Source organism: Embiotoca jacksoni, unplaced genomic scaffold (assembly GCF_022577435.1).
Source record: "Embiotoca jacksoni isolate LCO1_2020_lvr unplaced genomic scaffold, fEmbJac1.0.p SCAF_14, whole genome shotgun sequence".
In the NCBI taxonomy this organism is placed as follows: Eukaryota; Metazoa; Chordata; class Actinopteri; family Embiotocidae; genus Embiotoca; species Embiotoca jacksoni.
The window spans coordinates 10,346,458-10,367,789 of NW_027185274.1; the positions used below are offsets into that span (position 1 = coordinate 10,346,458).

General features: G+C 39.9%; 1 protein-coding gene across 1 annotated transcript in view; it reads left to right on the plus strand.

Moving 5' to 3' along the window:
• The first annotated feature begins 3,640 nt into the window (after window positions 1–3,640).
• dync2h1 (dynein cytoplasmic 2 heavy chain 1) overlaps window positions 3,641–21,332 on the plus strand; it is a 103,043-nt gene continuing 85,351 nt past the window's right edge. The window contains exons 1-35 of the mRNA XM_069147908.1: window positions 3,641–3,756; window positions 4,386–4,581; window positions 4,879–5,052; window positions 5,370–5,508; window positions 5,747–5,865; window positions 6,249–6,393; window positions 6,750–6,895; window positions 7,070–7,156; window positions 7,951–8,085; window positions 8,411–8,524; window positions 9,360–9,471; window positions 10,214–10,338; window positions 10,610–10,785; window positions 11,098–11,293; window positions 11,374–11,469; window positions 11,727–11,888; window positions 11,980–12,078; window positions 12,595–12,734; window positions 12,986–13,214; window positions 13,910–14,037; window positions 14,506–14,621; window positions 14,969–15,096; window positions 15,421–15,570; window positions 15,709–15,914; window positions 16,456–16,611; window positions 16,728–16,842; window positions 17,169–17,339; window positions 17,786–17,944; window positions 18,435–18,503; window positions 18,751–18,905; window positions 19,340–19,472; window positions 19,572–19,689; window positions 19,864–19,976; window positions 20,124–20,237; window positions 20,504–20,654. Of these exons, the coding sequence (XP_069004009.1) occupies window positions 4,399–4,581; window positions 4,879–5,052; window positions 5,370–5,508; window positions 5,747–5,865; window positions 6,249–6,393; window positions 6,750–6,895; window positions 7,070–7,156; window positions 7,951–8,085; window positions 8,411–8,524; window positions 9,360–9,471; window positions 10,214–10,338; window positions 10,610–10,785; window positions 11,098–11,293; window positions 11,374–11,469; window positions 11,727–11,888; window positions 11,980–12,078; window positions 12,595–12,734; window positions 12,986–13,214; window positions 13,910–14,037; window positions 14,506–14,621; window positions 14,969–15,096; window positions 15,421–15,570; window positions 15,709–15,914; window positions 16,456–16,611; window positions 16,728–16,842; window positions 17,169–17,339; window positions 17,786–17,944; window positions 18,435–18,503; window positions 18,751–18,905; window positions 19,340–19,472; window positions 19,572–19,689; window positions 19,864–19,976; window positions 20,124–20,237; window positions 20,504–20,654 (4,759 nt within the window). The 5' untranslated portion in view covers window positions 3,641–3,756; window positions 4,386–4,398. The remainder of the gene's footprint in view (window positions 3,757–4,385; window positions 4,582–4,878; window positions 5,053–5,369; window positions 5,509–5,746; window positions 5,866–6,248; window positions 6,394–6,749; window positions 6,896–7,069; window positions 7,157–7,950; window positions 8,086–8,410; window positions 8,525–9,359; window positions 9,472–10,213; window positions 10,339–10,609; window positions 10,786–11,097; window positions 11,294–11,373; window positions 11,470–11,726; window positions 11,889–11,979; window positions 12,079–12,594; window positions 12,735–12,985; window positions 13,215–13,909; window positions 14,038–14,505; window positions 14,622–14,968; window positions 15,097–15,420; window positions 15,571–15,708; window positions 15,915–16,455; window positions 16,612–16,727; window positions 16,843–17,168; window positions 17,340–17,785; window positions 17,945–18,434; window positions 18,504–18,750; window positions 18,906–19,339; window positions 19,473–19,571; window positions 19,690–19,863; window positions 19,977–20,123; window positions 20,238–20,503; window positions 20,655–21,332) is intronic.

The following is a 21,332-nucleotide window of genomic DNA, read 5'->3' on the forward strand; positions in this document are numbered from 1 at the left end:
CTCCTCTGTTGGTTTGTGGCAAAATGTTCGAGACGTTTTCACAGGAAATACAACAGGGTGGAGCCACATGACTCATCAGTGTGTTTCCTTTTTATTATTATTATTTAAATGGTGTTGAGTAACACAACCTGATGTTAACTTAAAGACTTAAGACAGTGCTTTTATAATTTTAGAGAAACCAAAATAACAATAATAATAAGTGATTCCTGTAACTTGTATTTGTTTTGCTGGAGTGAAGAGGGCGTGGCCGTCGTATAAGTGTGTTTGTCTGAGTACTGCGTGTGTGTTAGGTGACGTCATACATTAGCTGATCACACTTCCCTGTTTGCTTGTCAACTCAGTATCACCTGACTGTGACAACTTCCTTGACGAAATCACAGTCATTTACTGTGGAAGGGAAGATGAAATTAAAGGTCAGAGGATACTCCAGGTTAATAATCCATTTAACAAAGCAGTTTTATTTTTTTTTTAGCATGACTTAACCTTATAGTAAAATTGTCTTTACTGGTTCGAAGTTGACAAGAAGTGCAGACATAACAGGACGTTACTGGTACATTAGATGCAAAGTGTCTCAAAAGCTGGTGAGATGAGAGTTTTTTTGCATAGGTATATTTATCCAGCCAGGTGTAAACACGTCATTTGCCACCTTTTTGTTTTGAGCTGTTAATGTAGCCTCTTGAGTCATTAATAGCCACTCGGTGGATTACAGAAGTGAGATGCATCATTTAGATAGTAAGAAAATGTGAGAGTGTGCAGTTTATTTTTTCTTCATGCATCTCAACCAGTATCTTTATTCTGACATTTTCCAAGTTATTGCCAAATTATGGCACCGAAGAAAGCACTAAACTGACATTACTGACATTTATTTGATACTTTTTTTTTTCTCAGAACTGGAAGGGAATTTTTTTAAATGATGGTTAACCCACGAAGGGTGTGTCTGAACATGCGTGTACTAGGGATTTCTCTGAACAGATGTGGTTTTCAAGTCAGTGATCTCTGACATTTTATTACAGACTCTTCTGCAACCTGAACTGTATCCTCCCACATTTGTCATAACTGCAGTGTTTCACATTTATATTTTGTTCTGTGTTCTTTTGTCACTTTTCATAGAACATGTTTTCAGTTCTGTTTTTCAACATCTTTTTTAATAACACTGTGAACGATTACAGTGGCCCACTGTTATAATCCACTTTCATGGCTCATTTCCTACTATTTAGTGATTTTTAAGGTTCTCAGATGGGCAGAATCTCACATTTATTAACTTGACTTAATATTCAATTTAATATTTACATTGAGATTTGAAAAATCAATATTTACACACAATACATTTTTATGCCAATCTGCTTCAGCTCAATAAGAATCTCTTTGCACTTTGGCAATTTTTTAACTCCTCTTAAATTTTTCTTTTTTTCTTTCATTGACATTATGTGGAAAATGGGAATACCCGAATGACGGCCACAGGGCCAAGCAGTCACTACCACATTGAACATTGAACACCTAGCCAATATGCTCGATTATGTAGGGAGGATTCTGCAAACAAGGAATTCTGGGGATTGTTCATATATTCATCACAATTGTTTTCTATTTAGCCTGGGCCTTCAGCCCATGTTTACACATAAAAAGCTTTATTTTAAGTTCAACAGCACCAGATCTAAAATGAACTGGATATGACTGTGGGACATAGAATGCTCTTGTAAAAGGGGAATTTCTCATTCAGTGTCTTTAGGGGGTTTGTGCCTTATTAAAACGATTTTTGATTAAGAGTTTTAAGTTTTAAGATCCAGCATGAGCTTCCCAAGGAAACCATACAGCACAATGAAATATAAATTAACAACTTGCATATTTTGTACAAAATAGATGACAAGGTTTTTAAAATATCTTTTGTAATGTAAACTTGAACACCTACACTTGAACACAGTGTTACTTGTTCGTAGTAAGCAGACATGTCTAAACCAGTGGGCAGTATGTGGGAGGAGAGCCTCTGAGATAATACATACCTCGAAGAGTTAAACAAATAGTTTCTTACCATTCTGGGGGATTTTGAAACTCATGCTAACTTCAATGATGGTCCTTGAAAAGTTTGTGAAGAATTCTCTATATTTCTGCATCAATATCACCTAAAACACCATCGGATTTTCATTAAAGTACTAAATGTAGCTTAAGAGAACCCAATTAAACAAATGAGACAAAATGACTTATTTATTGGGTTAAATGAACCAATATTCTATTTCTTTGTGGCTAAAGTTTGTGAACCTCCGAGGTTAGCAAATCATTTGAAGGTGGAATTAAAGGCAGGTGTTACAGTCAGGTGTGACTGGGCACCTTTATTTAAAATGGAGCTTCCCATCACAAGTCTGTGGAAGTGTATTGTGGCAAGAACAAAGACGATTTCTGAAAAAAAAGAAAAAAGTTGTTGATGCTAATCAGACTAGAAAAGGTGACAAAATCATCTCTAAAGAGTTTGGACTCCACTAATCCAGTCATACAGACTGTTTAAATGGAGCAAATTCATGACCTTTGTTAATGTCTCCGGGATTGGTCCACCAACAACTATCACACCAAGAAGAAGGCTGTGATAGTCAGAGAGGTCACAAAGAACCCAGGGTACAGCGCCTACCTATAGACTCACAATGGAGACAGGTATTACAGACATTTGGCGTAGGTGTTGTTGGACTTGGGCTCATGCTAGTACAAAGCCAATATGTGTCAGCCCCCAGTCCTGCGTGTTCTTTAATGAGGCAATAGGAGAATATGTCAGGCTTCAAGATATTTATTTAACAGCAACAGAATAATCAGTTTACAGAGCTCTGGGTCCAGACTATGTTTCCCTGACCGCAACAGAGTATGTGTCAGTTCACGAAGTCTGACCTCCTGATTTTCCCTCACCCAGTCTTCTTATAGTCCAGACACCAAAAAGTAATGTGTATTGATGTGTCCTTTGTTGGTTGGTGGAGGTGGTGGTTGTCTTCCTTCACACCCTGGAGTCCTCCAGACAGCCGTCTGTTCCTGTTTATGCCTCAAAGAACAACAGTATGTGACCCCACAGGTTGCCGACCCCCTCCTGTGACCTTTTGGTTTGGCACAGTACTTTCACTCTCATTCACAACCACACCCTGTTGTCTACACCTTCATTCACAACCACACCCTGTTGTCTACACCTTCATTCACAAACACAGCCTTTCGTCTACCCCTTAGGGTTAATAGTTGATAATACGACCTATATATAAGTAATATGATATGGCATATATATATGTTGTATTATTGTAAACATAACCTAGCACAGAATCGCACAGTGCCACGCTGAATTGATGAAGGCAAGTGTGCACATGCTGTGCAGATATACCAGCATGTCTTCCAAATGACTCACCTGCCTTCAGAGGAGGTTTTTGACCCGGTGCAGCCGGACAAGAGCAGCTGCAGCTCCTGATTCAGAAACTGCAGCCGCCCCGGTTCTGTGTCCCGCAGACACAAGACTGTATATAAAAGGTCCAGTCCAAGCCAATCCGAACAGGGCCGGCCGATTTGGTTGGTTACGTTTACCACGTAAGGGGCGGGGCTTCTAAGTAAATTGCTTAAGTAAATTGCGTAGAATTGAACTAACGTTGTGTCACGTGGTACAACGGACCGTAGTTGCTGCCTGGCAACCACGCTAGCTTCGGAGACACGAGCAACATTGCTGCAGCTCCAATCCATGGATTAAGTATTCAAAAAAAAAAAAAAAAAACTTGCGAGAGAAGAACGTTTGGCGGCAAAACGGTATAAAACCATCGTTTCTATTAGTTTATTAGCGCGCTGAAAACAAGCCAGCTCGCTCATACGCTTACCTCACAAGCAGAGCTAACGCTAGCAAGCTGGCTAGTACTGCCACAGCCATGGCGACGCCTTTGATGCTGCCCAATAACTTTGCTAAAACTTTCTGTCCTGCCGCGCAAATAGATAAAGCTGCTTAACCAAAGATGCCTGGATGGATGCAGACTGTTTTGATAAGCCATTGTTGTTTCAGCAACGATATCGGCACATATAAAACTGCTTTTGCGCATCGGAATCAGAATCAGCTTCACTGGCGTGTGACAGTGGCTCGTCTGGTCTAAGAGCAAGTTTCTTGTTTCTGGGTTGGCAGAAACATCAAAGAGTACAAACTCCCATGGTTTGATTGAAGGCAGGGCCTGATATATCACTACAGGGACGCTTTGTTCCTCTCATTTGCTGCAAACCTGGTATAAGATGCTATGACACCTATTTTGAAATCAAAACTCTGAAAATATGTTGAAATAGGCTTGAGGATTAACATTATAGTAACTATTGTTAAGCCACATATAGTGTGATCCTTTACAGTGTTTTTTTTGTTGTTGTTGTTTTGTTTTTGTTTGCTTTCTTATTATTAGTTCCAGCCAAAAGATGCCCCACGGTTCAGATGACGCCCGCAAGAAGTTCATTCTGACCACAACTGGAAACTTCTATGGAATAAAGCCTCCGTCTTCCTTGACTGACAGCCGAGAGCTCAATAACTTCTTGGATGATGGAAATGAATTTGTCCTGTCTGTCAGCAGAAATGGCAATGACCTTCGCTTGTCTAATAAGGTCGAGCCATCACTAAAAACATCATTGCAATATTAGAAGTTAGAATATGAAAATATAGATATTAGAAATATTACATGTCAATGATTATGGGAGAAATTTCCCCTCAATGTTATCATTTCTATTTTAAACACCAATTCTATGAAGGACAATTTGTAAATTCGATCTCGTTTATGCTCGATTATTTGACAATAAAAGGTTCATGAAAGTGCTGTACATGTCAAAGTATGACTTGACAATAAAGCAGTACCCTTTTTCTCTCTCTTTTTAAAAAAAAATAATTTTATCCTCTTTCTACAGATTGAAGCTCAGGGGGACAACAGAGAGAAGGTGTTGGTGTTCTTCAAGCTGCATCCCACAGTGATCACAGAAGATAACCTTCATCATAGCCTCTTGGTGTCGTCCATGCTGGAGTCTCCCATCAACACCCTCTACCAGGCTGTCAAACAGGTTTTTGCACCTGTACTGCTGAGGGTGAGTTTGTTCCTGTGGACTGAAAAACTCCACAGATGTTATTTGAAATGTAGGCTTTGCTGATGACATCATTATCACTATATTTTGTCTCTGAATCTAATATTTGGAACATATTTGATTTTTCTTTTCCAATATTTGTATTTGAGTAGTACAATTAAAAAAGAAAAATCAACTTGAATTACATGAAAGCAATGTATTGTAAACAAGTATTCTCCTGAACCAATAGTTACACATTTGTGGGTGCCCAAAAAATATTGCAGGCAGGAGCAGATTTTATTGTAGATTCTAAAACTTGTCTGTCTCTTTGTCCTCCTAAGGATGAGCGCTGGCGTTCAGCGTTTGACCCCAAGCTGGCAGCCCTGCTCAGTGAGCTGGAGATGGGCCTGGGCTCTGTAGTTCGCCAGTCTGGAGCAAATCCATCTGACAAGAAGGGCCACAGGGAGGAAGATGTCCTCGGTACATCTATGCAATTTATTTGCTAAATATTTTTGCAAAAAGAAATACACTGGTCAGGCTGATGGTGTCTATAGAATGATAATCGAAGTGGTATTACTGATATTTAACCCTGGAGCTTAACATTGTGTCCTGTGCTCTGTATGAAACTTAAAAGTAAACAATTTCTCAACTGAATCTGATGATAACGAGATTGCGTTATAATTTTCATGTGATGTCTTCATATTTTATGCACCTGCAGGCATCCTGACACCCAGTGATGAGTTCCAGTACTGGGCAGACCTCTCAGAGTCTGCAGAGAAGAACAGTGTGAGAGAAAGGGCTTCACATATCACTGAGCAGTTCAAACCCATACAGAAGGTATGCAGCCAAAACATTATGTATTAAGACTTGATACTAAAGAATGGAAATTGAAGTAAAATTATTTCCTTTACTACATATCCATTTTGGATACAGGGCGGTTGAATTAAAATTACTGAGATGAGAACTATAATCTGTCATTGTACTTAGTAATGAATCCACAGATACGTTGGTGAAACAAAGCCCTTAACACTGTGGTACATTTTGTTATTTTAAGTTTGAAACCCTTAAAATTGGGAGTAACGTTAACATAATTTTTAAAACAGCGTTCAGTAATTGTTCTAGAAACTGATATTTTACAAAGCTGTGAATGAACAGAGAAAATATTAAAGCTTAATGGTGACTATTACGGCAGACTATGTGTCTCTTTGTGTGTCCACCAGGAGTATGTCAGTCTGGATGGCTTGTCGATGTCGGATGTTGTGGATCTGGTGGAACAGAGCAGAGACACCCTGGATGACGTTTGGAGGCAGACTGATTACGATCCTTATCCAGACACCCGCATGGTCCGACTCATGGATGTTATTGGTGGGACTCTGACGTACACAAACCAAAACCAGGAAATGAAAACAAAATATTTGCTGATGTTGTTTTCACACAACAGTGTATATCAAGTGTGTTGCCGATGAAATGCAGATTTGTTGAGAACTGAAACTGGCTTTGTTTTCCTTAAAACTTCTCATGATGTCATATGTGCCACATATCCAGAAAATGGCTTGTGACCAATGAAATGTTGAGATATTGAGCTTACAGAGACAATAGCCTATAAGAAACATTATGTTGCTTTCAATTAAAATGTAACGAGTGTATCACATGTACATTCAGTGTGTTTTAATTTTCATCTGTATGTGTCTTTTCTTTTTCTATTTCTTTGCATGTACAAGGTGGGGCTCTGGGAAGATATGTCCAGAGGAAGCTTAGTGGTCTTCAAATTTTCGAGGAGCCATTTGTATCATTGAGAGAGAACCTGAGAACGGGTGTTTCCATCTGTGAACAGTGGGTTGTAGCCTGCGAGCATCTGACTGGACAGGTATGGAAAACATCAGAAGGGTGTAAGAAATAAAAACCTTTGAGCTCGACGAGAAAGAATGAATTCCAACATAAAATCTGACTGAAAACCCATCTTCATTTCGTGAAATAGAAAGCTAGGATGTCGTCAGTGTGTTTGTTCAGTCACTGAAAACATGTTGCATTTTTTTCTTAGGTATGGAAGAGACATGCTCCCCACCCTTGGAAGGGAAACAAACACTGCCCGCAAACCCTGCATTGCCTCGCAAAAAGATTGAACGAGGTGAGACGTGGCTCTGATCCAGGAACACCAAAACACTTTCTACTTTCTGTGAAATGAACATAATTCAAAAGCACATATTCATCCCTTCTCCCATATGTCTCTGTGTGGCACGATGGTTGCATTCAATGCAATGGTTAAAATACACCTGGAAATATCCTTGGATTTGTCACTTTCTTGTTTCTACTTGTTTATAAAGAAGCATAAGTCACATTTAAGTGCAATTTTCACTTGATGTTTCTTTTCAGACCAAAAGGAAGGAAGTGAGGCACAAATAAACTAAAGACAGAGATCCACCATTTTATGAACACACTCCTTTGTAATAGGACAGGCTTATAAACCCATTATGACAAATTCTGTCTTTAAATTTACACCATGAAGGAGAAAGACCCTGAAGTGGAGTTGGGACTATGGGAAATATTAATTCAGCCACATATAGCCACCGTTGCACACGTTCAGATTCCTATTTCCTCTTCTTATTAAAATGTATTACTTCCTTTGCAAATGAAATGCTAAGGGTGAGAACTGTCTCATATTTGTCTTGTTAGCATTTTCCACTGAAGGTTATACGCGGATGTCTGTTAGTGTACCACATTTATGGACATCTCTATTCTTTTAAATGACAAGTTATTCGAATTTACCACATACCCAATACAGTACGGAGACTGTGCTCCTGCAGAAAGAGTCAGTCTCAAGTCGTGAGTTTTATTGGGGACTCCTTTGAGCCTGATAATACATAAATAAAACATTGGACATTGACGATATGCGAATAAACTCTTCCTGTTTCCGTCGAGCAGGTGGTGACTCTTCGTGTGGTTCATGAGAAACTGCTGTGTTTGCTACCCGGAGGGAAGCAGCAGGCTCTGACTTCGGATCGTGTCTTCGAACCATTCTCTGGACTGAACCCTCTGCATTACAACCCCTACACTGAGGTTAGTCAAAGACAACTTCATGCGCACGTGTATTGTCATGTTGCACTTGTTTTTATCTTGGTTCGACCTTATGTCTCTGCTTCGTTGGAGGCAGGTTCGTGTAGGTTCTTCAATGTGTTGCAGCTCGATTGGTTCCACAATAAACAATCGACAAATTATTATGTAGACTTAACAGCCAAACATCTTGGCTTCATTCAAATCTCTGCCCACCTCATCCTGAATTGACCTCGAAAGAAAGTTTGGAAGTCATGAAATAGCATCTTTACCCTGTTTTTGTCATTTGATATTCTAAAGACCCGGAGTATGACCATTTTGTCTTCTGCAGCCTCTTTGGAGAGCTGCAGTGGCTCAGTTTGAGCGCCTAATGGCTCCGTCGGAGCAGGAGGTTGCTGGCAGACTAAAGAGCTACATTGCTGATGTGCGAGACAACCCACAACAGGTAGTGAAACACACGGTTCTGCTCATGCTGGGAAATATTGTGTGGGTGTGTTGCTCTGGGGAATTATCCTTGGTTTGACCTTCGCGGACGCAATACGAGGGATGCGTAAGATGGAGAATTCATCTCAATATTTTTGGTCAAACCTCGTCAGCCAAATTCATTCCAACTCATTGACACAGGTTTTACACTTTCTTAATTTCTTATGAAATTATATTGCATTTTTGAGTAAAAAAAAAAAAAAAGAAGCCAAAATTGTGTATTATTTTTACTATAAATAAGATCAAAGGAAAATGTCTTAATGGAATATCACTGTCTGGTGCCTGTCATAGTTCTGACAAAAAAATGTTTTGAAACCATTTCAAATAAAAAAACAAAACAAATTGAAATGGTTTCAAAGCAATTTTTCTGGTTTGATATTATATAAAGCACTATATAAATTATCACCCAAAGGCACATCAAAGGACTTGTTAGAACAGATTCTCACATGCGGCGCTTTGAACTTGTGCGTGTGCGTCTGTTTGAACTTGTGTGTGTTTGAACTTGTATGTGTGGGTGCGTGTGTGTTTGAACTTGGGTTTGGGGTGGTCGCACCACCAGGTCATTTTTGACCCATCAAGTACCACAGATGCCATATTTTCTTGTCAACCAACCATAGTTCAACGTAAGTCGTCATCATGAATTTTTTGTTGTTGTTGTTGCTTTTTTCTGTCATTTGGGGAAATTAAATGACAAATCAACAACACATTTTTGATCAAAATTGTTTTTGAAACTGGGTCACGAAAGACCCGATTACATGTGGAGAGTTAAAGTACATACTTGTTTGTTTGTTGTCCAGCTGTTGCAGGTATTCCAAAAGCATAAGGAGTTGATCAGACGTCCAACCGTCAGCAAAGAGCTTCAGTCAGAGAGGGAGACCCTCCTCGCCAGATTGCTAGACTACAACAAAGGTACACGGATCTGTCTCGAAGCACTTGTTTGTATATGTATTCAACTGGGTGTAACTAAGGGCTGCTCTCTCTACACAAAGGAACAAGATAGATCAAATTTAGATAAACCCAGTTCATGCTGTCTTTTTTTCTAAACCCAGGAGCTGAATTCCCTCACTGTTGAAGAATGCTACTTTAATATTTCATAACAATAATATTTTCCAGACCTGACAATTTCAAACTGTTTGCCTGGGTTAAAGAGACATATACCTACTTGTGTTGCAAAAGTAATTATTGTAGATTGACCTATTTATATACTGTCAGCAGAAAAGTGGCTATGCTCATGGAGACAATTAAAAACCTTTTAAAATCCTTAAAGTTCATTAATACTGCAAGAACCAAAAATTACATTTCTTATCAGTATCTAAACTCAGTCGAATCTGAATGCACAGACATGGCACAGATGCAGACATGATACAGATATTTTAGATTCATTTTGAAGACGCTCCTGTCTCAGAGGTTGAGTCACAAATTGTTTGATTAATACGGGTCATTAAAAGGTTATAGTTGTTGTCTTGGATGTCCTGTTATTGAAAACCTCTGTCCCTAAATAGCTCTCTATATATTCTCACACCAAGTGACTGACTAGGAATACTAGTGTTGGCTGAATGTCACATGACATGTATCATGTAGGGAAAATCATTGGTGACACATTGTTGCTTCTCATTTTTGACCTCTCTCCACATGGATTTTTTTTTTTTAGGTCTGAAGACTGACTTTGAGAGTCGTTGCCACGGAGGCCCCGGAGACAAGTCTGGTCCACTCATTGGCAGGAACCTCCCTGAGGTGGTCAACAAAATTGTTTGGGTGCGACAGCTCTTACACAAGGTAAATGAGTGTGTCTGTGGCTTTTCACTTTTGCACATATAGTGAATGTGACTGACCACCAAATACAATGAGCTTTCGGGTCCATCACCGACCTCAATATGTAAAAGAGTAAACTTTCATTGTGTTAAAGATATAAAAACAACTGATGATACAACCAAAGTTTTTGTTATGTGTATATATATATATATTTACATATAAAATAATTCCTATGACATTGAAAAAAACAGCGTGCACTTTCTTTGGTTTTCATGTGCTTGTATTCTTACATTAGGTGGAAGACTCTGTTCGCATAGCTGAGGCTCTGCTTTCAGACCTGTCTGGCTTTAAAGGGTTCCTGCATTTCTGTGACGACCTGCTGGAAGTTCTGAGGGTGTATGAACAGGAACAGTTCGAGGACTGGTCGAGAGATATACTGTCTGGACTGGCTGACCCAAAGTCAGGGATCAGGTTGGAAATGCTGCAAACTTTGATAATACGCACAAGAAAAAACACAGAGCAACGCGATCAACTATAATCTATCTTTACTGTCACTGAAAGGATTTCGGCCCATTATTGTATCAGTTTGAGAGGAGCCCTGCGACAGCTCAACAGAGATGTGATGCTACAGTGAATGTTTACTTCTGTTTTTTGCCTTTTTCATTTTCATGCTCCTCGTCCCTTCATTTAGCACCATGCTCAGAGGCACTTCAATGCGATGGATGCTGCTTTGAATGGATTTTACATTCTGCAGTTCTCCAGTTTGATTCTCTCCCACATCAGTCTTCAGGCCAGTAACCGTGTGATGGACTTGGACCATGTGGACGGCAGGCTGAAGATCCAGTACTCGGACAGACTGGTCAGTCTGGTCAGAGAGGTCAGGCAGCTCTCTGCCCTGGGCTTTCCCATCCCAGCCAAGATACAACAGGCTGCTAATACTGCAGACAAATTCTACAGGCAGGCCATTGTCCTAAAACAGGTGGGTGTGGAGGTCAAGACACATCATCAAATATTCATATCTGTTATAGTTTGTCTCACGTTGGTATTATCGTGTTGCAGGTGGCCCATTTCTACAACACCATTGATCAGCAGATGATCCCCTCTCAGAGACCTATGATGCTGAGTCTTGCGCTGGCCTTTGAACAGGTCATCAAGGTACTGCGCACAGCGTATGCTTATTCGTATTTTTTACATAGGTGTAGTTTAATAAAATGAACTGGTACTGGAAGCTGATGACTTACTCACCTAATGCATATATAAGAAAAATCTATGATTGTTTTCTATTTTTGTATTTTTCATGGTTGAAATAAAAGTATAGGAACTTCTGAAATTTCACGAACATACTTTACACATGTGCCAAACATGATTTGGTGTCTATGACTGGAGATAATTTATCTGCTATTCTTTGCCAGAATCCTCGTTCTCAGTCAAAGGAATCGGGTGGTAAACTGCAGATCACATGGGACAACCCCAAAGAGTTAGAAGTGTACATTACCAAGCTGCAGTCGGCTGCTGAGAAACTCTCCACCGAGAACAGGAAGTTACGAAAATGGCACACTGATTTTATCGACAAGGTGGGAAATGTGATTGGTTTCCCCACTTATTCTGATATTAGTAAGAACTATTGTTCTGTAAATTGTGTGCATCTCTGGGTTCATCTTTCAGGTGGTGACACTGATGAATGTTGACCTGCTGAGACATCAGCAGCGGTGGAAGGACGGTCTGCAGGACCTCCGAACTGGCTTTGCCACTCTGGAGGCTCAGGTATTGATTAGAGATGGACGTGTGTCTCTGCTGCTGGCCTTCCTGTGATTTATTTTGACTAAATAAATTATTTTTATAAAGCAGCTTGAATTTAAACCATAAATATAAAGATAAACTACAAGTTTTGTCAAAATTGAAAAGGTCACCATTCAGCTCCATAGTTACTATTTGTTCAGAATTGATCTCACAAACAGAATGATGTCACCAGTTGGCTAAAATCCTCTTTCGAGCTCTGAACCGTCCGATAGCGGAGGCTAATACAGAACCATTGGGGCTCATATAGATGTTTGTCTGCAGATGTGTGTGAAATATATATGTCAGTGTCACTAAGCAAATGATATAAAATGAATGACTTTAAAAAGTGTTTCTTTGGTCAACATGTACAACAAATTGTATTTCTCCTCATTGGAAAAATAAAATCAATTTGTGTGTGTGTGTGTGTGTGTGTGTGTGTGTGTGTGTGTGTGTGTGTGTGTGTGTGTGTGTGTGTGTGTGTGTGTGCGCGCGCGTGTGTAGGGTTTCAGGTCTGATGACATGCGAGCGTGGCGTCAGCACTGGAACCATCAGCTGTACAAGGCTCTTGAGCACCAGTACCAGACTGGGTTGGAAGCTCTGAACAAGAACTTACCTGAAATACACATAGACCTCACTTTCAAGTCAGTGCACACACATTTCCATTGTTCAACTTTCCGTCTCTCTGCCTTGTACCTCTTTTTGCGTGTGTGGGTTGTCATCTTTTTGTCTTCTTCTCACACACGTACTGTATTTCCTCCTGATCGTGAACCACTAACGGTGACCTCTGACCTTTCTCCCACATGTTAGTTCTCACATGTTGTGGTTGCTTCTCGCCTTTTTCTTTCTCTTTCTGTAACACAAAGATGTCATTGATTTGTGTCCTTCTCAACAGGCAGGGCCGTTTACAGTTCCGTCCACCATTTGAGGAGGTGCGGGCACGCTATTTCAGGGAGATGAAGCGTTTCATCTCAATCCCTAACCAGTTTAAAGGGGTCAGCGCCCAGGGGGAGGAGCTTATCTTCAACATCATGATTGATAGAAACGCCTCTGGGTTCCTCACCGTTTTCAGCAAGGCCGAGGACCTCTTCAGCCGCCTGCAGGCTGTACAACACAAGTTCAAGGTGTTTAAACAACAGATGAGTTTGACACTAGTAATGATTCTGACTGATTTATTATTTAGCTTCCTAAAAGAAAGAATGGCTCTGCATGATGCTATTCTTTGACACTCTATAGCCGATTAGGCCTCAGTAGCCAACATGAGATCATTTCTCTTAGTTGTGAAATACAAATAGATTTATAATTTGCTCCAGAGGTTCAATATTCATTTTTATAACCAGTATTGTTCTGATGTGATGCTGTATTTCAACACTCATTTAGGTTATTGTACATGAGTGTTAACTGATTAACCTTTTGTCACCTTGCTCATTGCAGTGAGGCGTAGCTGTGCTATTTTCTTTGAAAGTAAAACTTCTGTCATGCTGTCTGATTAGTCATGCTATTCTTTCTATACACTGAAGCTCTGTTGTTTTCATAGTTAGCATTTCCCCTTCAATTTACCCTGACAGAACAATGAGAGCAGTGTATCATCTTTTCCCTGTTGTCTGCAGCCATGCATACCTAAATCACAGGGGAAGCCCTCAGCCGACACCAGACTTCTGCTTTATTTCCCCTACTTTAGTTCTGTTTTTATTTTATTTCGTCATCAACGCCTCATTAGGCCATGTAGCGCATGTCTGCTTTGGCACAGACACATTAAAAAAAAAAAGGAAAAATGAACTGTAAACAACCTCACTGTGATTCTGGCTGTGTGTTGTAGGAGTGGGTGGTGCTCGGCCAGGTGGATTTGGAGAAGTTAGTGGAGAAGCATCTGAGTTCTGTGCAGGACTGGGAACGAAATTTCAAGGCCCTGAAAGCCAGAGGGAAAGAATCAGAACGGCTACCCAGGTACAAATCACACATAATGAACAAAAGTAAATGGAATTGAATAATATTCATAGTTATGCAATAGAAAAGTATAAATGGCAAAAACATAGCTTTGTTTTAGAAGTAATGTTTTGTATGCCTACTTATTATTTTAACATCTAAAGGCAGTTGTTAAGAGTGAATGATTGGTTTTGTTATCAGTACAGGTTCAGTCCTCTGAAACGGACAACACTTAAGAAGGTTTATTTAATCACAGCACCAAAAGCCCAAACATCAAAATTATAACTTTTTGATCTTTGGGTCTCTGCTATCAATCAGCATTAGTGCATGCGTCAGTGATCTTTTTAGGCATTTGAAGCTGACTGGAACAAATTCACTTGTTTGGGTCATTTCCACTGTTAAATGATCAATTAACCTCACAAATATGCAGGAAATTTACACACCAGCACCAAGTTTCAGGCATTGGTCCTTTCCTTTTTTCTCTGTCAGTCAGGAGAAGGTAGACTGTATCACAGTCAACTGTGAGCCCGTAAAAGCCGTCATCGATGACCTGATCCAGAGGCTGTTTGACCTGCTGCTCTTATCCCTTAGAAAGTCTATACAAGGTAAACACAGACACCTTGATTGTCTTGTTATTTAAATTTTATTTTTTATACATTTTATGGAAGGATACAAATACTTTACCTGAACACCCATGTTATTTCTTTACTTTTGCAGCATTAAATATTTTTATATAAAGTAATCAGTCTTACACAGTTTTGCAATTTTACACCAGTCACACAGTAAATAGCTTTCCCCCATTATGATTGCTTTCTCTGCTCTTTTTTTTCTCAATTGTGTCGTTCCCTCTTTTGGTCCCATGCCGTCCCTTTTGTTTTCACTTTCTGTTACCTTTTCTGTTTCCCTTTCTGTTTCCTTTTCGGTATGCATACCATCCTCTTTCTGCTTTCAGGCCACACACAAGCCATAGACAGTTTTGTGTCAGAATCGATGGAGGCCTTGTCCACTCGACCAGAGAGCATGGAGGAGATTGGTGCGGCAAATGCCAAATATAGCCAGATACGCGCCCGTAAACCTGAAGTAAGACATACACACTGCCAAACCCTGGTTCGGATCTTCCTTGAATGATGATACTAATGCTTTAGGCGTGTGCATATATGTTTCTCCTCACTCCCTTTTCCACGATTAGCATGACAATTTTAGAAATAATTTTTTTTCCACCATTCAGTCAAATCTATTTTGCTACAGTCAAAGGACTTTAGTCTTCTTTCATCTTTTTCATACCATTAATGCTGTGTGCCTCGTTACAATTCTGATGTTGAATTTATAACAGTGTCTTGGGGTAGGCCAAAAAGTGTGATATGGAATTGGAAATTAACTAATATCCTTCATGTATATGTATAGATCCTCCCTCAGTTCCAGTGTGTTGAGGAGAAGAACCGCTTGCTGCGTGTGGTGGCAGGGGCCGGCCTGGACTCGCTGTCCTCTCTGAGGGCCAAGTGGGACAAACTGGAGCTTGTCATGGAGAGCCACCAGCTCATGATCAAAGATCAGGTGACGTGTACTCACACACAACACATATTTGTTTATATCTACCTTAAGACTCTTGTTTTGTCCTACAGTATCTTTGCTTTCCCTTATCCATTTACTGTATCCCAATTTCAACTTTTCTCATGCGTGTTTCTTTCTTAGGTGGAGGTGATGCGAAGTAATGTGACAGATGGTATCAATGCCTACAGGGCGGATCTAGATCGCTTCAAGGCACGCTGGGACCAGCTGAAACCTAAAGATGACATGCTGGAGACTGGGGATCATGTTGCCCTACTTGCGTGTCTGCAGACTATCAGGGATAAGCAGCAAGAGTTCCAGGAGCTCGAGCTTGTGCGCATTAAACTGCTGTAAGTTTGATTGAATTTGCTAAATTTAAAGTTGTATGTTTCTTCACTGAGAGATTCAGGAATAGCTAAAGTACTAAGGATGGTTGTTGCCCTCAAGAAGAACTTGTGTAAATCTTTTTTATGCTGTTGGGATTGTGAGTAACTAGGATCGTATTTGTTTTGATCATAGCCACAAGTTTGATTATTAATTCAGAAACACTACAAAAATGTGTCTTCCTGTTGAGTGACAGACAATTTTTTGAATTTGGTTTCCTTGTAATCGATTTGTATTTAAAGCAACTTTATATTATTACTGATACATTTCTATGTAGCAGTAACTAACCTGGAATGACATACATCATATTTTATTCATGCACTCTACAAAATAACACCACTGTACAGACTGCAGAGCTGCCACCACAAACTCCTGTAAAAACACACGTGTCTCATGTTCTACGTCTATTTTGACAAAGTTTAAGGAATAAAAAAATCTGGGTAATCACATCCCTCTCCTCTCCTCTCCTCTCCTCTCCTCTCCTCTCCTCTCCTCTCCTCTCCTCAGTGAAGACTGTACTTACTTTGATCTGGAGGCTCCAGATTTCTCTCTGGCGGAAAAGACAAAAACAGACATGGAGGAGTACAGCCAGATGTGGGGTCTGTATGAGGAGTGGCAGCAGGGCTTCACAGAGAAGGCCAATGAGGACTGGATCACATTCAGGTAGGGGCTTATGTTTAGGCCTCATAGATCTTAACATTAACTTGGAGTTGTTTTTACATTTTGTATCATTACAATGCGTTCAGTCATGCTTTAATAAGTGTTTTTCTGATTAACAGGAGCAAGACGTATGTGTTTGAGGAGTTTCTGCTTACATGGCAGGACAGACTACGGAAACTGGAGCAGCCCACTGCCATATCTATTAAACTACAAGGGGAAGTGGAAAAATACAAGGTATGAGTAGTTTTAGACTCTGCTGACAATGTTTGTCAGTGCTGTGGTGCAGAAACAAAAGAAAGGTCCTGCATTCACCAAAACCGGACAGATTCATCCTCTGTGAACTATCATATGTGCACCAAATTTCATGGTTCTCAATATATAAAGCAAATGTATAGTTATAATGATACAAAGCAAAAAGTAAGCAACAGTATTGCCCTTAAAGGAAGAATTGAATATTGTATCTACTCAAAAGTGAGATTTGATAGGGGCACATTTCATTCCAAACTTTCAGCTAGATTTAAAAAGTTTTTCTGTTTAAATCTTTTCACCTCTATGTCTAGAACATGGTTCCAGTGCTGAAGTACGTGCGTGGGGAGCACCTGTCCCAGGACCACTGGTTGGACATGTTTCGTTTGCTCGGTCTGCCAAGAGGGACGACCTTAGAGAAACTTACCTTTAATGACCTTCTTGATGTGGCAAATACCGTCATCGAGAAAGCGCTGGAGCTCAAGGTTCGTACAAACACACGTGGAAGCACACACTTCTTTAGGGACTCACTTTAGATGGTCCATCTTTAATATGGTTTGATCAATTTGATGTTGATACACAAATAAAACTATGCAGTGTTTATGAATGAAATATTTTAAACATCATAGTTTCATCAGTAACTTACACACCCAATTTTGAGGGTGGACCAGTGCTGCACTTTTAATCACCGTAGTGTTTCTTCCAAATATGTTGAGATGTTCTGGCTGGTTTTGATCAGATGAGATTATTGTACAATGACGTTTATTGTAAACACATCAATGTTTTTCTTCTCATCCTAGATTTTCAATGTAAAACATTTTCAACTCTTGTATTGAAAATTTAACAGGGCACACAGGTGGTAGATAGGTAAAAGCTGTTACCCTCCACCCCAAGTAGTGATACAGGTGTGCGTGCTTGTACATTCCTGTAGGATCTGAACAGCCGGGCTCAGGCGGAGGTGACAATCAGAGAAGCACTTCGAGAGCTGGATTTGTGGGGAGCTGCAGCTACTTTCACCCTCACTGAGTACACAGACAGCAGTAGGCGCACTCTCACCCTCATCAAGGACTGGAAGGATATAGTCAACCAGGTAGACACACAGAAACACACAAAAACCTGCAGACTCAAAAACATTAAACACACACTTGAACCACTGTTTTAAAATTTGATCAGTACAGTTTATTTTAACTGGTTATCCAACTTGGTTTTAATATCAACACTTTGACCATAACCCACTTTGTTCAAAGCAGATGGGATTCACGTGAGGGAGAAGGGTGTCTAACTGGCTCACAGCATCGGCCTTTGGTTTTCAGTACCTGACAAATATTATCTTTTATTTGTTTTAGGCCAAAACACTAGTTTCTAATAATCCTGTCATCTGTAGTAGAAGCCATCATGACCCCCTTCCTGCACATAATACATCTGAAAAGATTTGGTCAATTAAAAGAGTTAACTTGGAGGGAGTGCGTGGAAGGCACAACAATGTTTTCAGGAAAATGCAGAAATACCTACTGATACCATTAAATGAAATCACAAGGATTAGCAAACTTGAGCTTTATCGCCACTGTCTGCCCATCCAGGTGGGAGATAACCGCTGTCTGCTGCAGTCTCTGAAAGACTCTCCCTACTACCGCAGCTTCCAGGACAAGGTCGGGTCAAAAAGCTTCAATCTATGAATACATTTTCAGAATCTTTATGTACTTTGTTTGTATTTTTGGGAAACATAGCTTCCCTCTGACTTTGTTTAATAAAAACCATAGTATATGTACCCTAATCAAATGAAATGTTGTTATTTTGTACTGGTGCATATTTTTTTTAATGTGCCACAAATCAAGATCTACTCCTTAATGAAGCAACACTAAGTGATGTTACTGTATGTACTTTGTGTACATCCAGGTCAGTCTGTGGGAGGTTCGACTTTCAGACTTAGATGAGTACCTGCTCAGTCTGAACGCCATCCAGAGACGCTGGGTTTATCTGGAGCCCATTTTTGGACGAGGAGCATTGCCCCGAGAGGAGGCCCGTTTCAAACGGGTTGATGAAGACTTCAGGTACTGCGAGTGTGTGTGACCGTAAATGACATCCAGAGAGCTTTTACTCATTAATGCCAAACTGGGTGTCCTTAAAATAAGGCAGGTCATACTTACTTGTGACATTTGAGGAAATGATTGCTCAGTCCCAGAAATTCATCGTGTAAATTAAAGTATTATCAGTTGGATGTTAATATTAAACACAGATTAAATCTTAAAGTTGCCTTTCAAACACTCAGTCAGTGTTTCAGCCCATACCTTCTGTCAAATACTTTAGCTGTTCATCTATATCCTGAATGGAGTTAATTTCTCCTTGCTGCACAGCATCTGTGTTTATGATGCAAGTTTATTACAGTTAATAATCAGTTATTGAGGGAGAAATTAACAATTACATTTTTTATTGTTGATAGATTTTATGCACAGTAACACAAATACTTTCTCTGCATGCGTAACAGGTCTATAATGTCAGACATCCAGAGGGACAACAGGGTCGTCTCCCTGAGCTCAAGGGCTGGCATCAGAAGCTCCCTAGTCACCATACTGGATCAGCTGCAGCGCTGCCAGAAGTCACTCAATGAGTTCCTGGAGGTACACACACATTTCTCTGTGCAAAAACATGACCACTTTATTGCATGGGCTACAAGCATCCCAACTTCTTTGTTGATGTGTTTTGTTTGATTATTGTAGGAGAAGCGTTCTGCTTTCCCACGGTTCTATTTCATTGGAGATGATGATCTGTTAGAGATTCTTGGACAGGCAACAAACCCAAATGTCATTCAGTCACACCTCAAGAAACTCTTTGCAGGTCAGAGACCACATTTTAGTTTTGCTCTAATCTCAGCTCTGTTGTTTGTTGTGCTCTACTGTCTTTTGTTTTCTTCTCCCCCGTTCCTCTCTCCACTCTTACTTGTATTGCTCCGATCATAGCACATATTCTGTTGCAGAGTGAAAGTAATCAGCATACGTGTTATCTGTGCAGGCATCCACAGCGTTGTGTTTGATGAACAGAGCCAGCACATTATTGCCATGTGTTCTTTGGAGGGAGAAGTAGTGCCACTCAGAAATCTTGTACGCATTTCCAGCCTCGTGGAGGTAAAGCTGTCCTGGAGACTTTTGCTTGAATGTACAGCCTGTACATTCAGCGTTGGATGGATGTTTGAAGTATATTGTATTTATGTTAGGGGCTTCATACGTTCTCTTTATTTGTGGCTGTGCATAAAATATGTATCTCCTTTCTAGGTGTGGTTGAGTGAGCTGTCCGTGGAAATGAAGGAGACTCTGAAGCACCTGCTGTATGAATGCGTGTTAGCAGTGAAGAAAGGGGAAGTGGACCCCTCACGCTATCCATCACAGGTGATGTTTTTAAGATAAACAGGGTTTTTTTCCCCAATATTCATCCAAAGCTTGTGATGTGTGATGTGTGATTCAGCTGTTGTAAATTGTTATTTATATTTCTTTAATATTATTACTTTGTTCAAATTTAAATCCGAGATTACTCATGTATGAAATCCATTGCTTTCTCAGTCTTACAATACTGTGACCTGGGAACATAACTCATAGCAACTCTTTATTAAATGCTAACGGACTTTAGTAATTAAATCATTTGATTTCTGGTGTAGATTCTGTGTCTGGCTGAGCAAATCCAGTTTACTGAAGATGTGGAAAGAGCTTTAAAAGAGCAAAATTTGCATCAGCTGGAGATTGAGCTTAATGGCAAATTGGCACACTACACTACTGTGGACACCAGCTCTGATGACAACTCGAACACAGGTAGGACCTGTGTTTGTGTGCATGCTTTTAATTTAGAGTTTCTGTGTCCTTTCCAACTGGTTTAAGTTCTCCCAGAATTTCAGAAAATACTGTACCAAATGTTAGACTTTTTAATCACTTCTAGTTGACCGACAAGCTGGGCCACAGTTTGTTCATTACAGGATGAAAAATAAATATTGAAGGTAAAATGCAATTTTCAACCAACAGCAGGAATTTAGGGAAACAGATATCCTGAAAACTATCAATGAAACAAACAACGCATTTAACACATGGTTATTTAACTCAAAGCTCCAGTCTCCCTGACTGATGACTTTATTTTAATTTGATATCTGAAGTATTTTTTTCAGTCTCTTAATTATTTGCAGTACACAAGCCAATGTACTGACTTTAAAGATATTAGCTGTACCTAATGACTTTGTCTCTTATCTATATCTCTACATTCATAAAGTGGAAAGACAACCTCAGGATTATATTTTTTTTTTTCAAGTTTGCTCTGCCTTTACCTGAATTTATGGTTTCTAGAGAGAATGAACATTTGTGACAACTCATCTACTCGATGAGTTTGTATAAGAACATGGTGCCTCTAAAATTTGCTCCACGTTCAGTCTTAGTAGGCAATTGTTTTCCAACATGTTAGCCATGTCAACTAAATATAAACTGAATATAGTAGTTGCTATG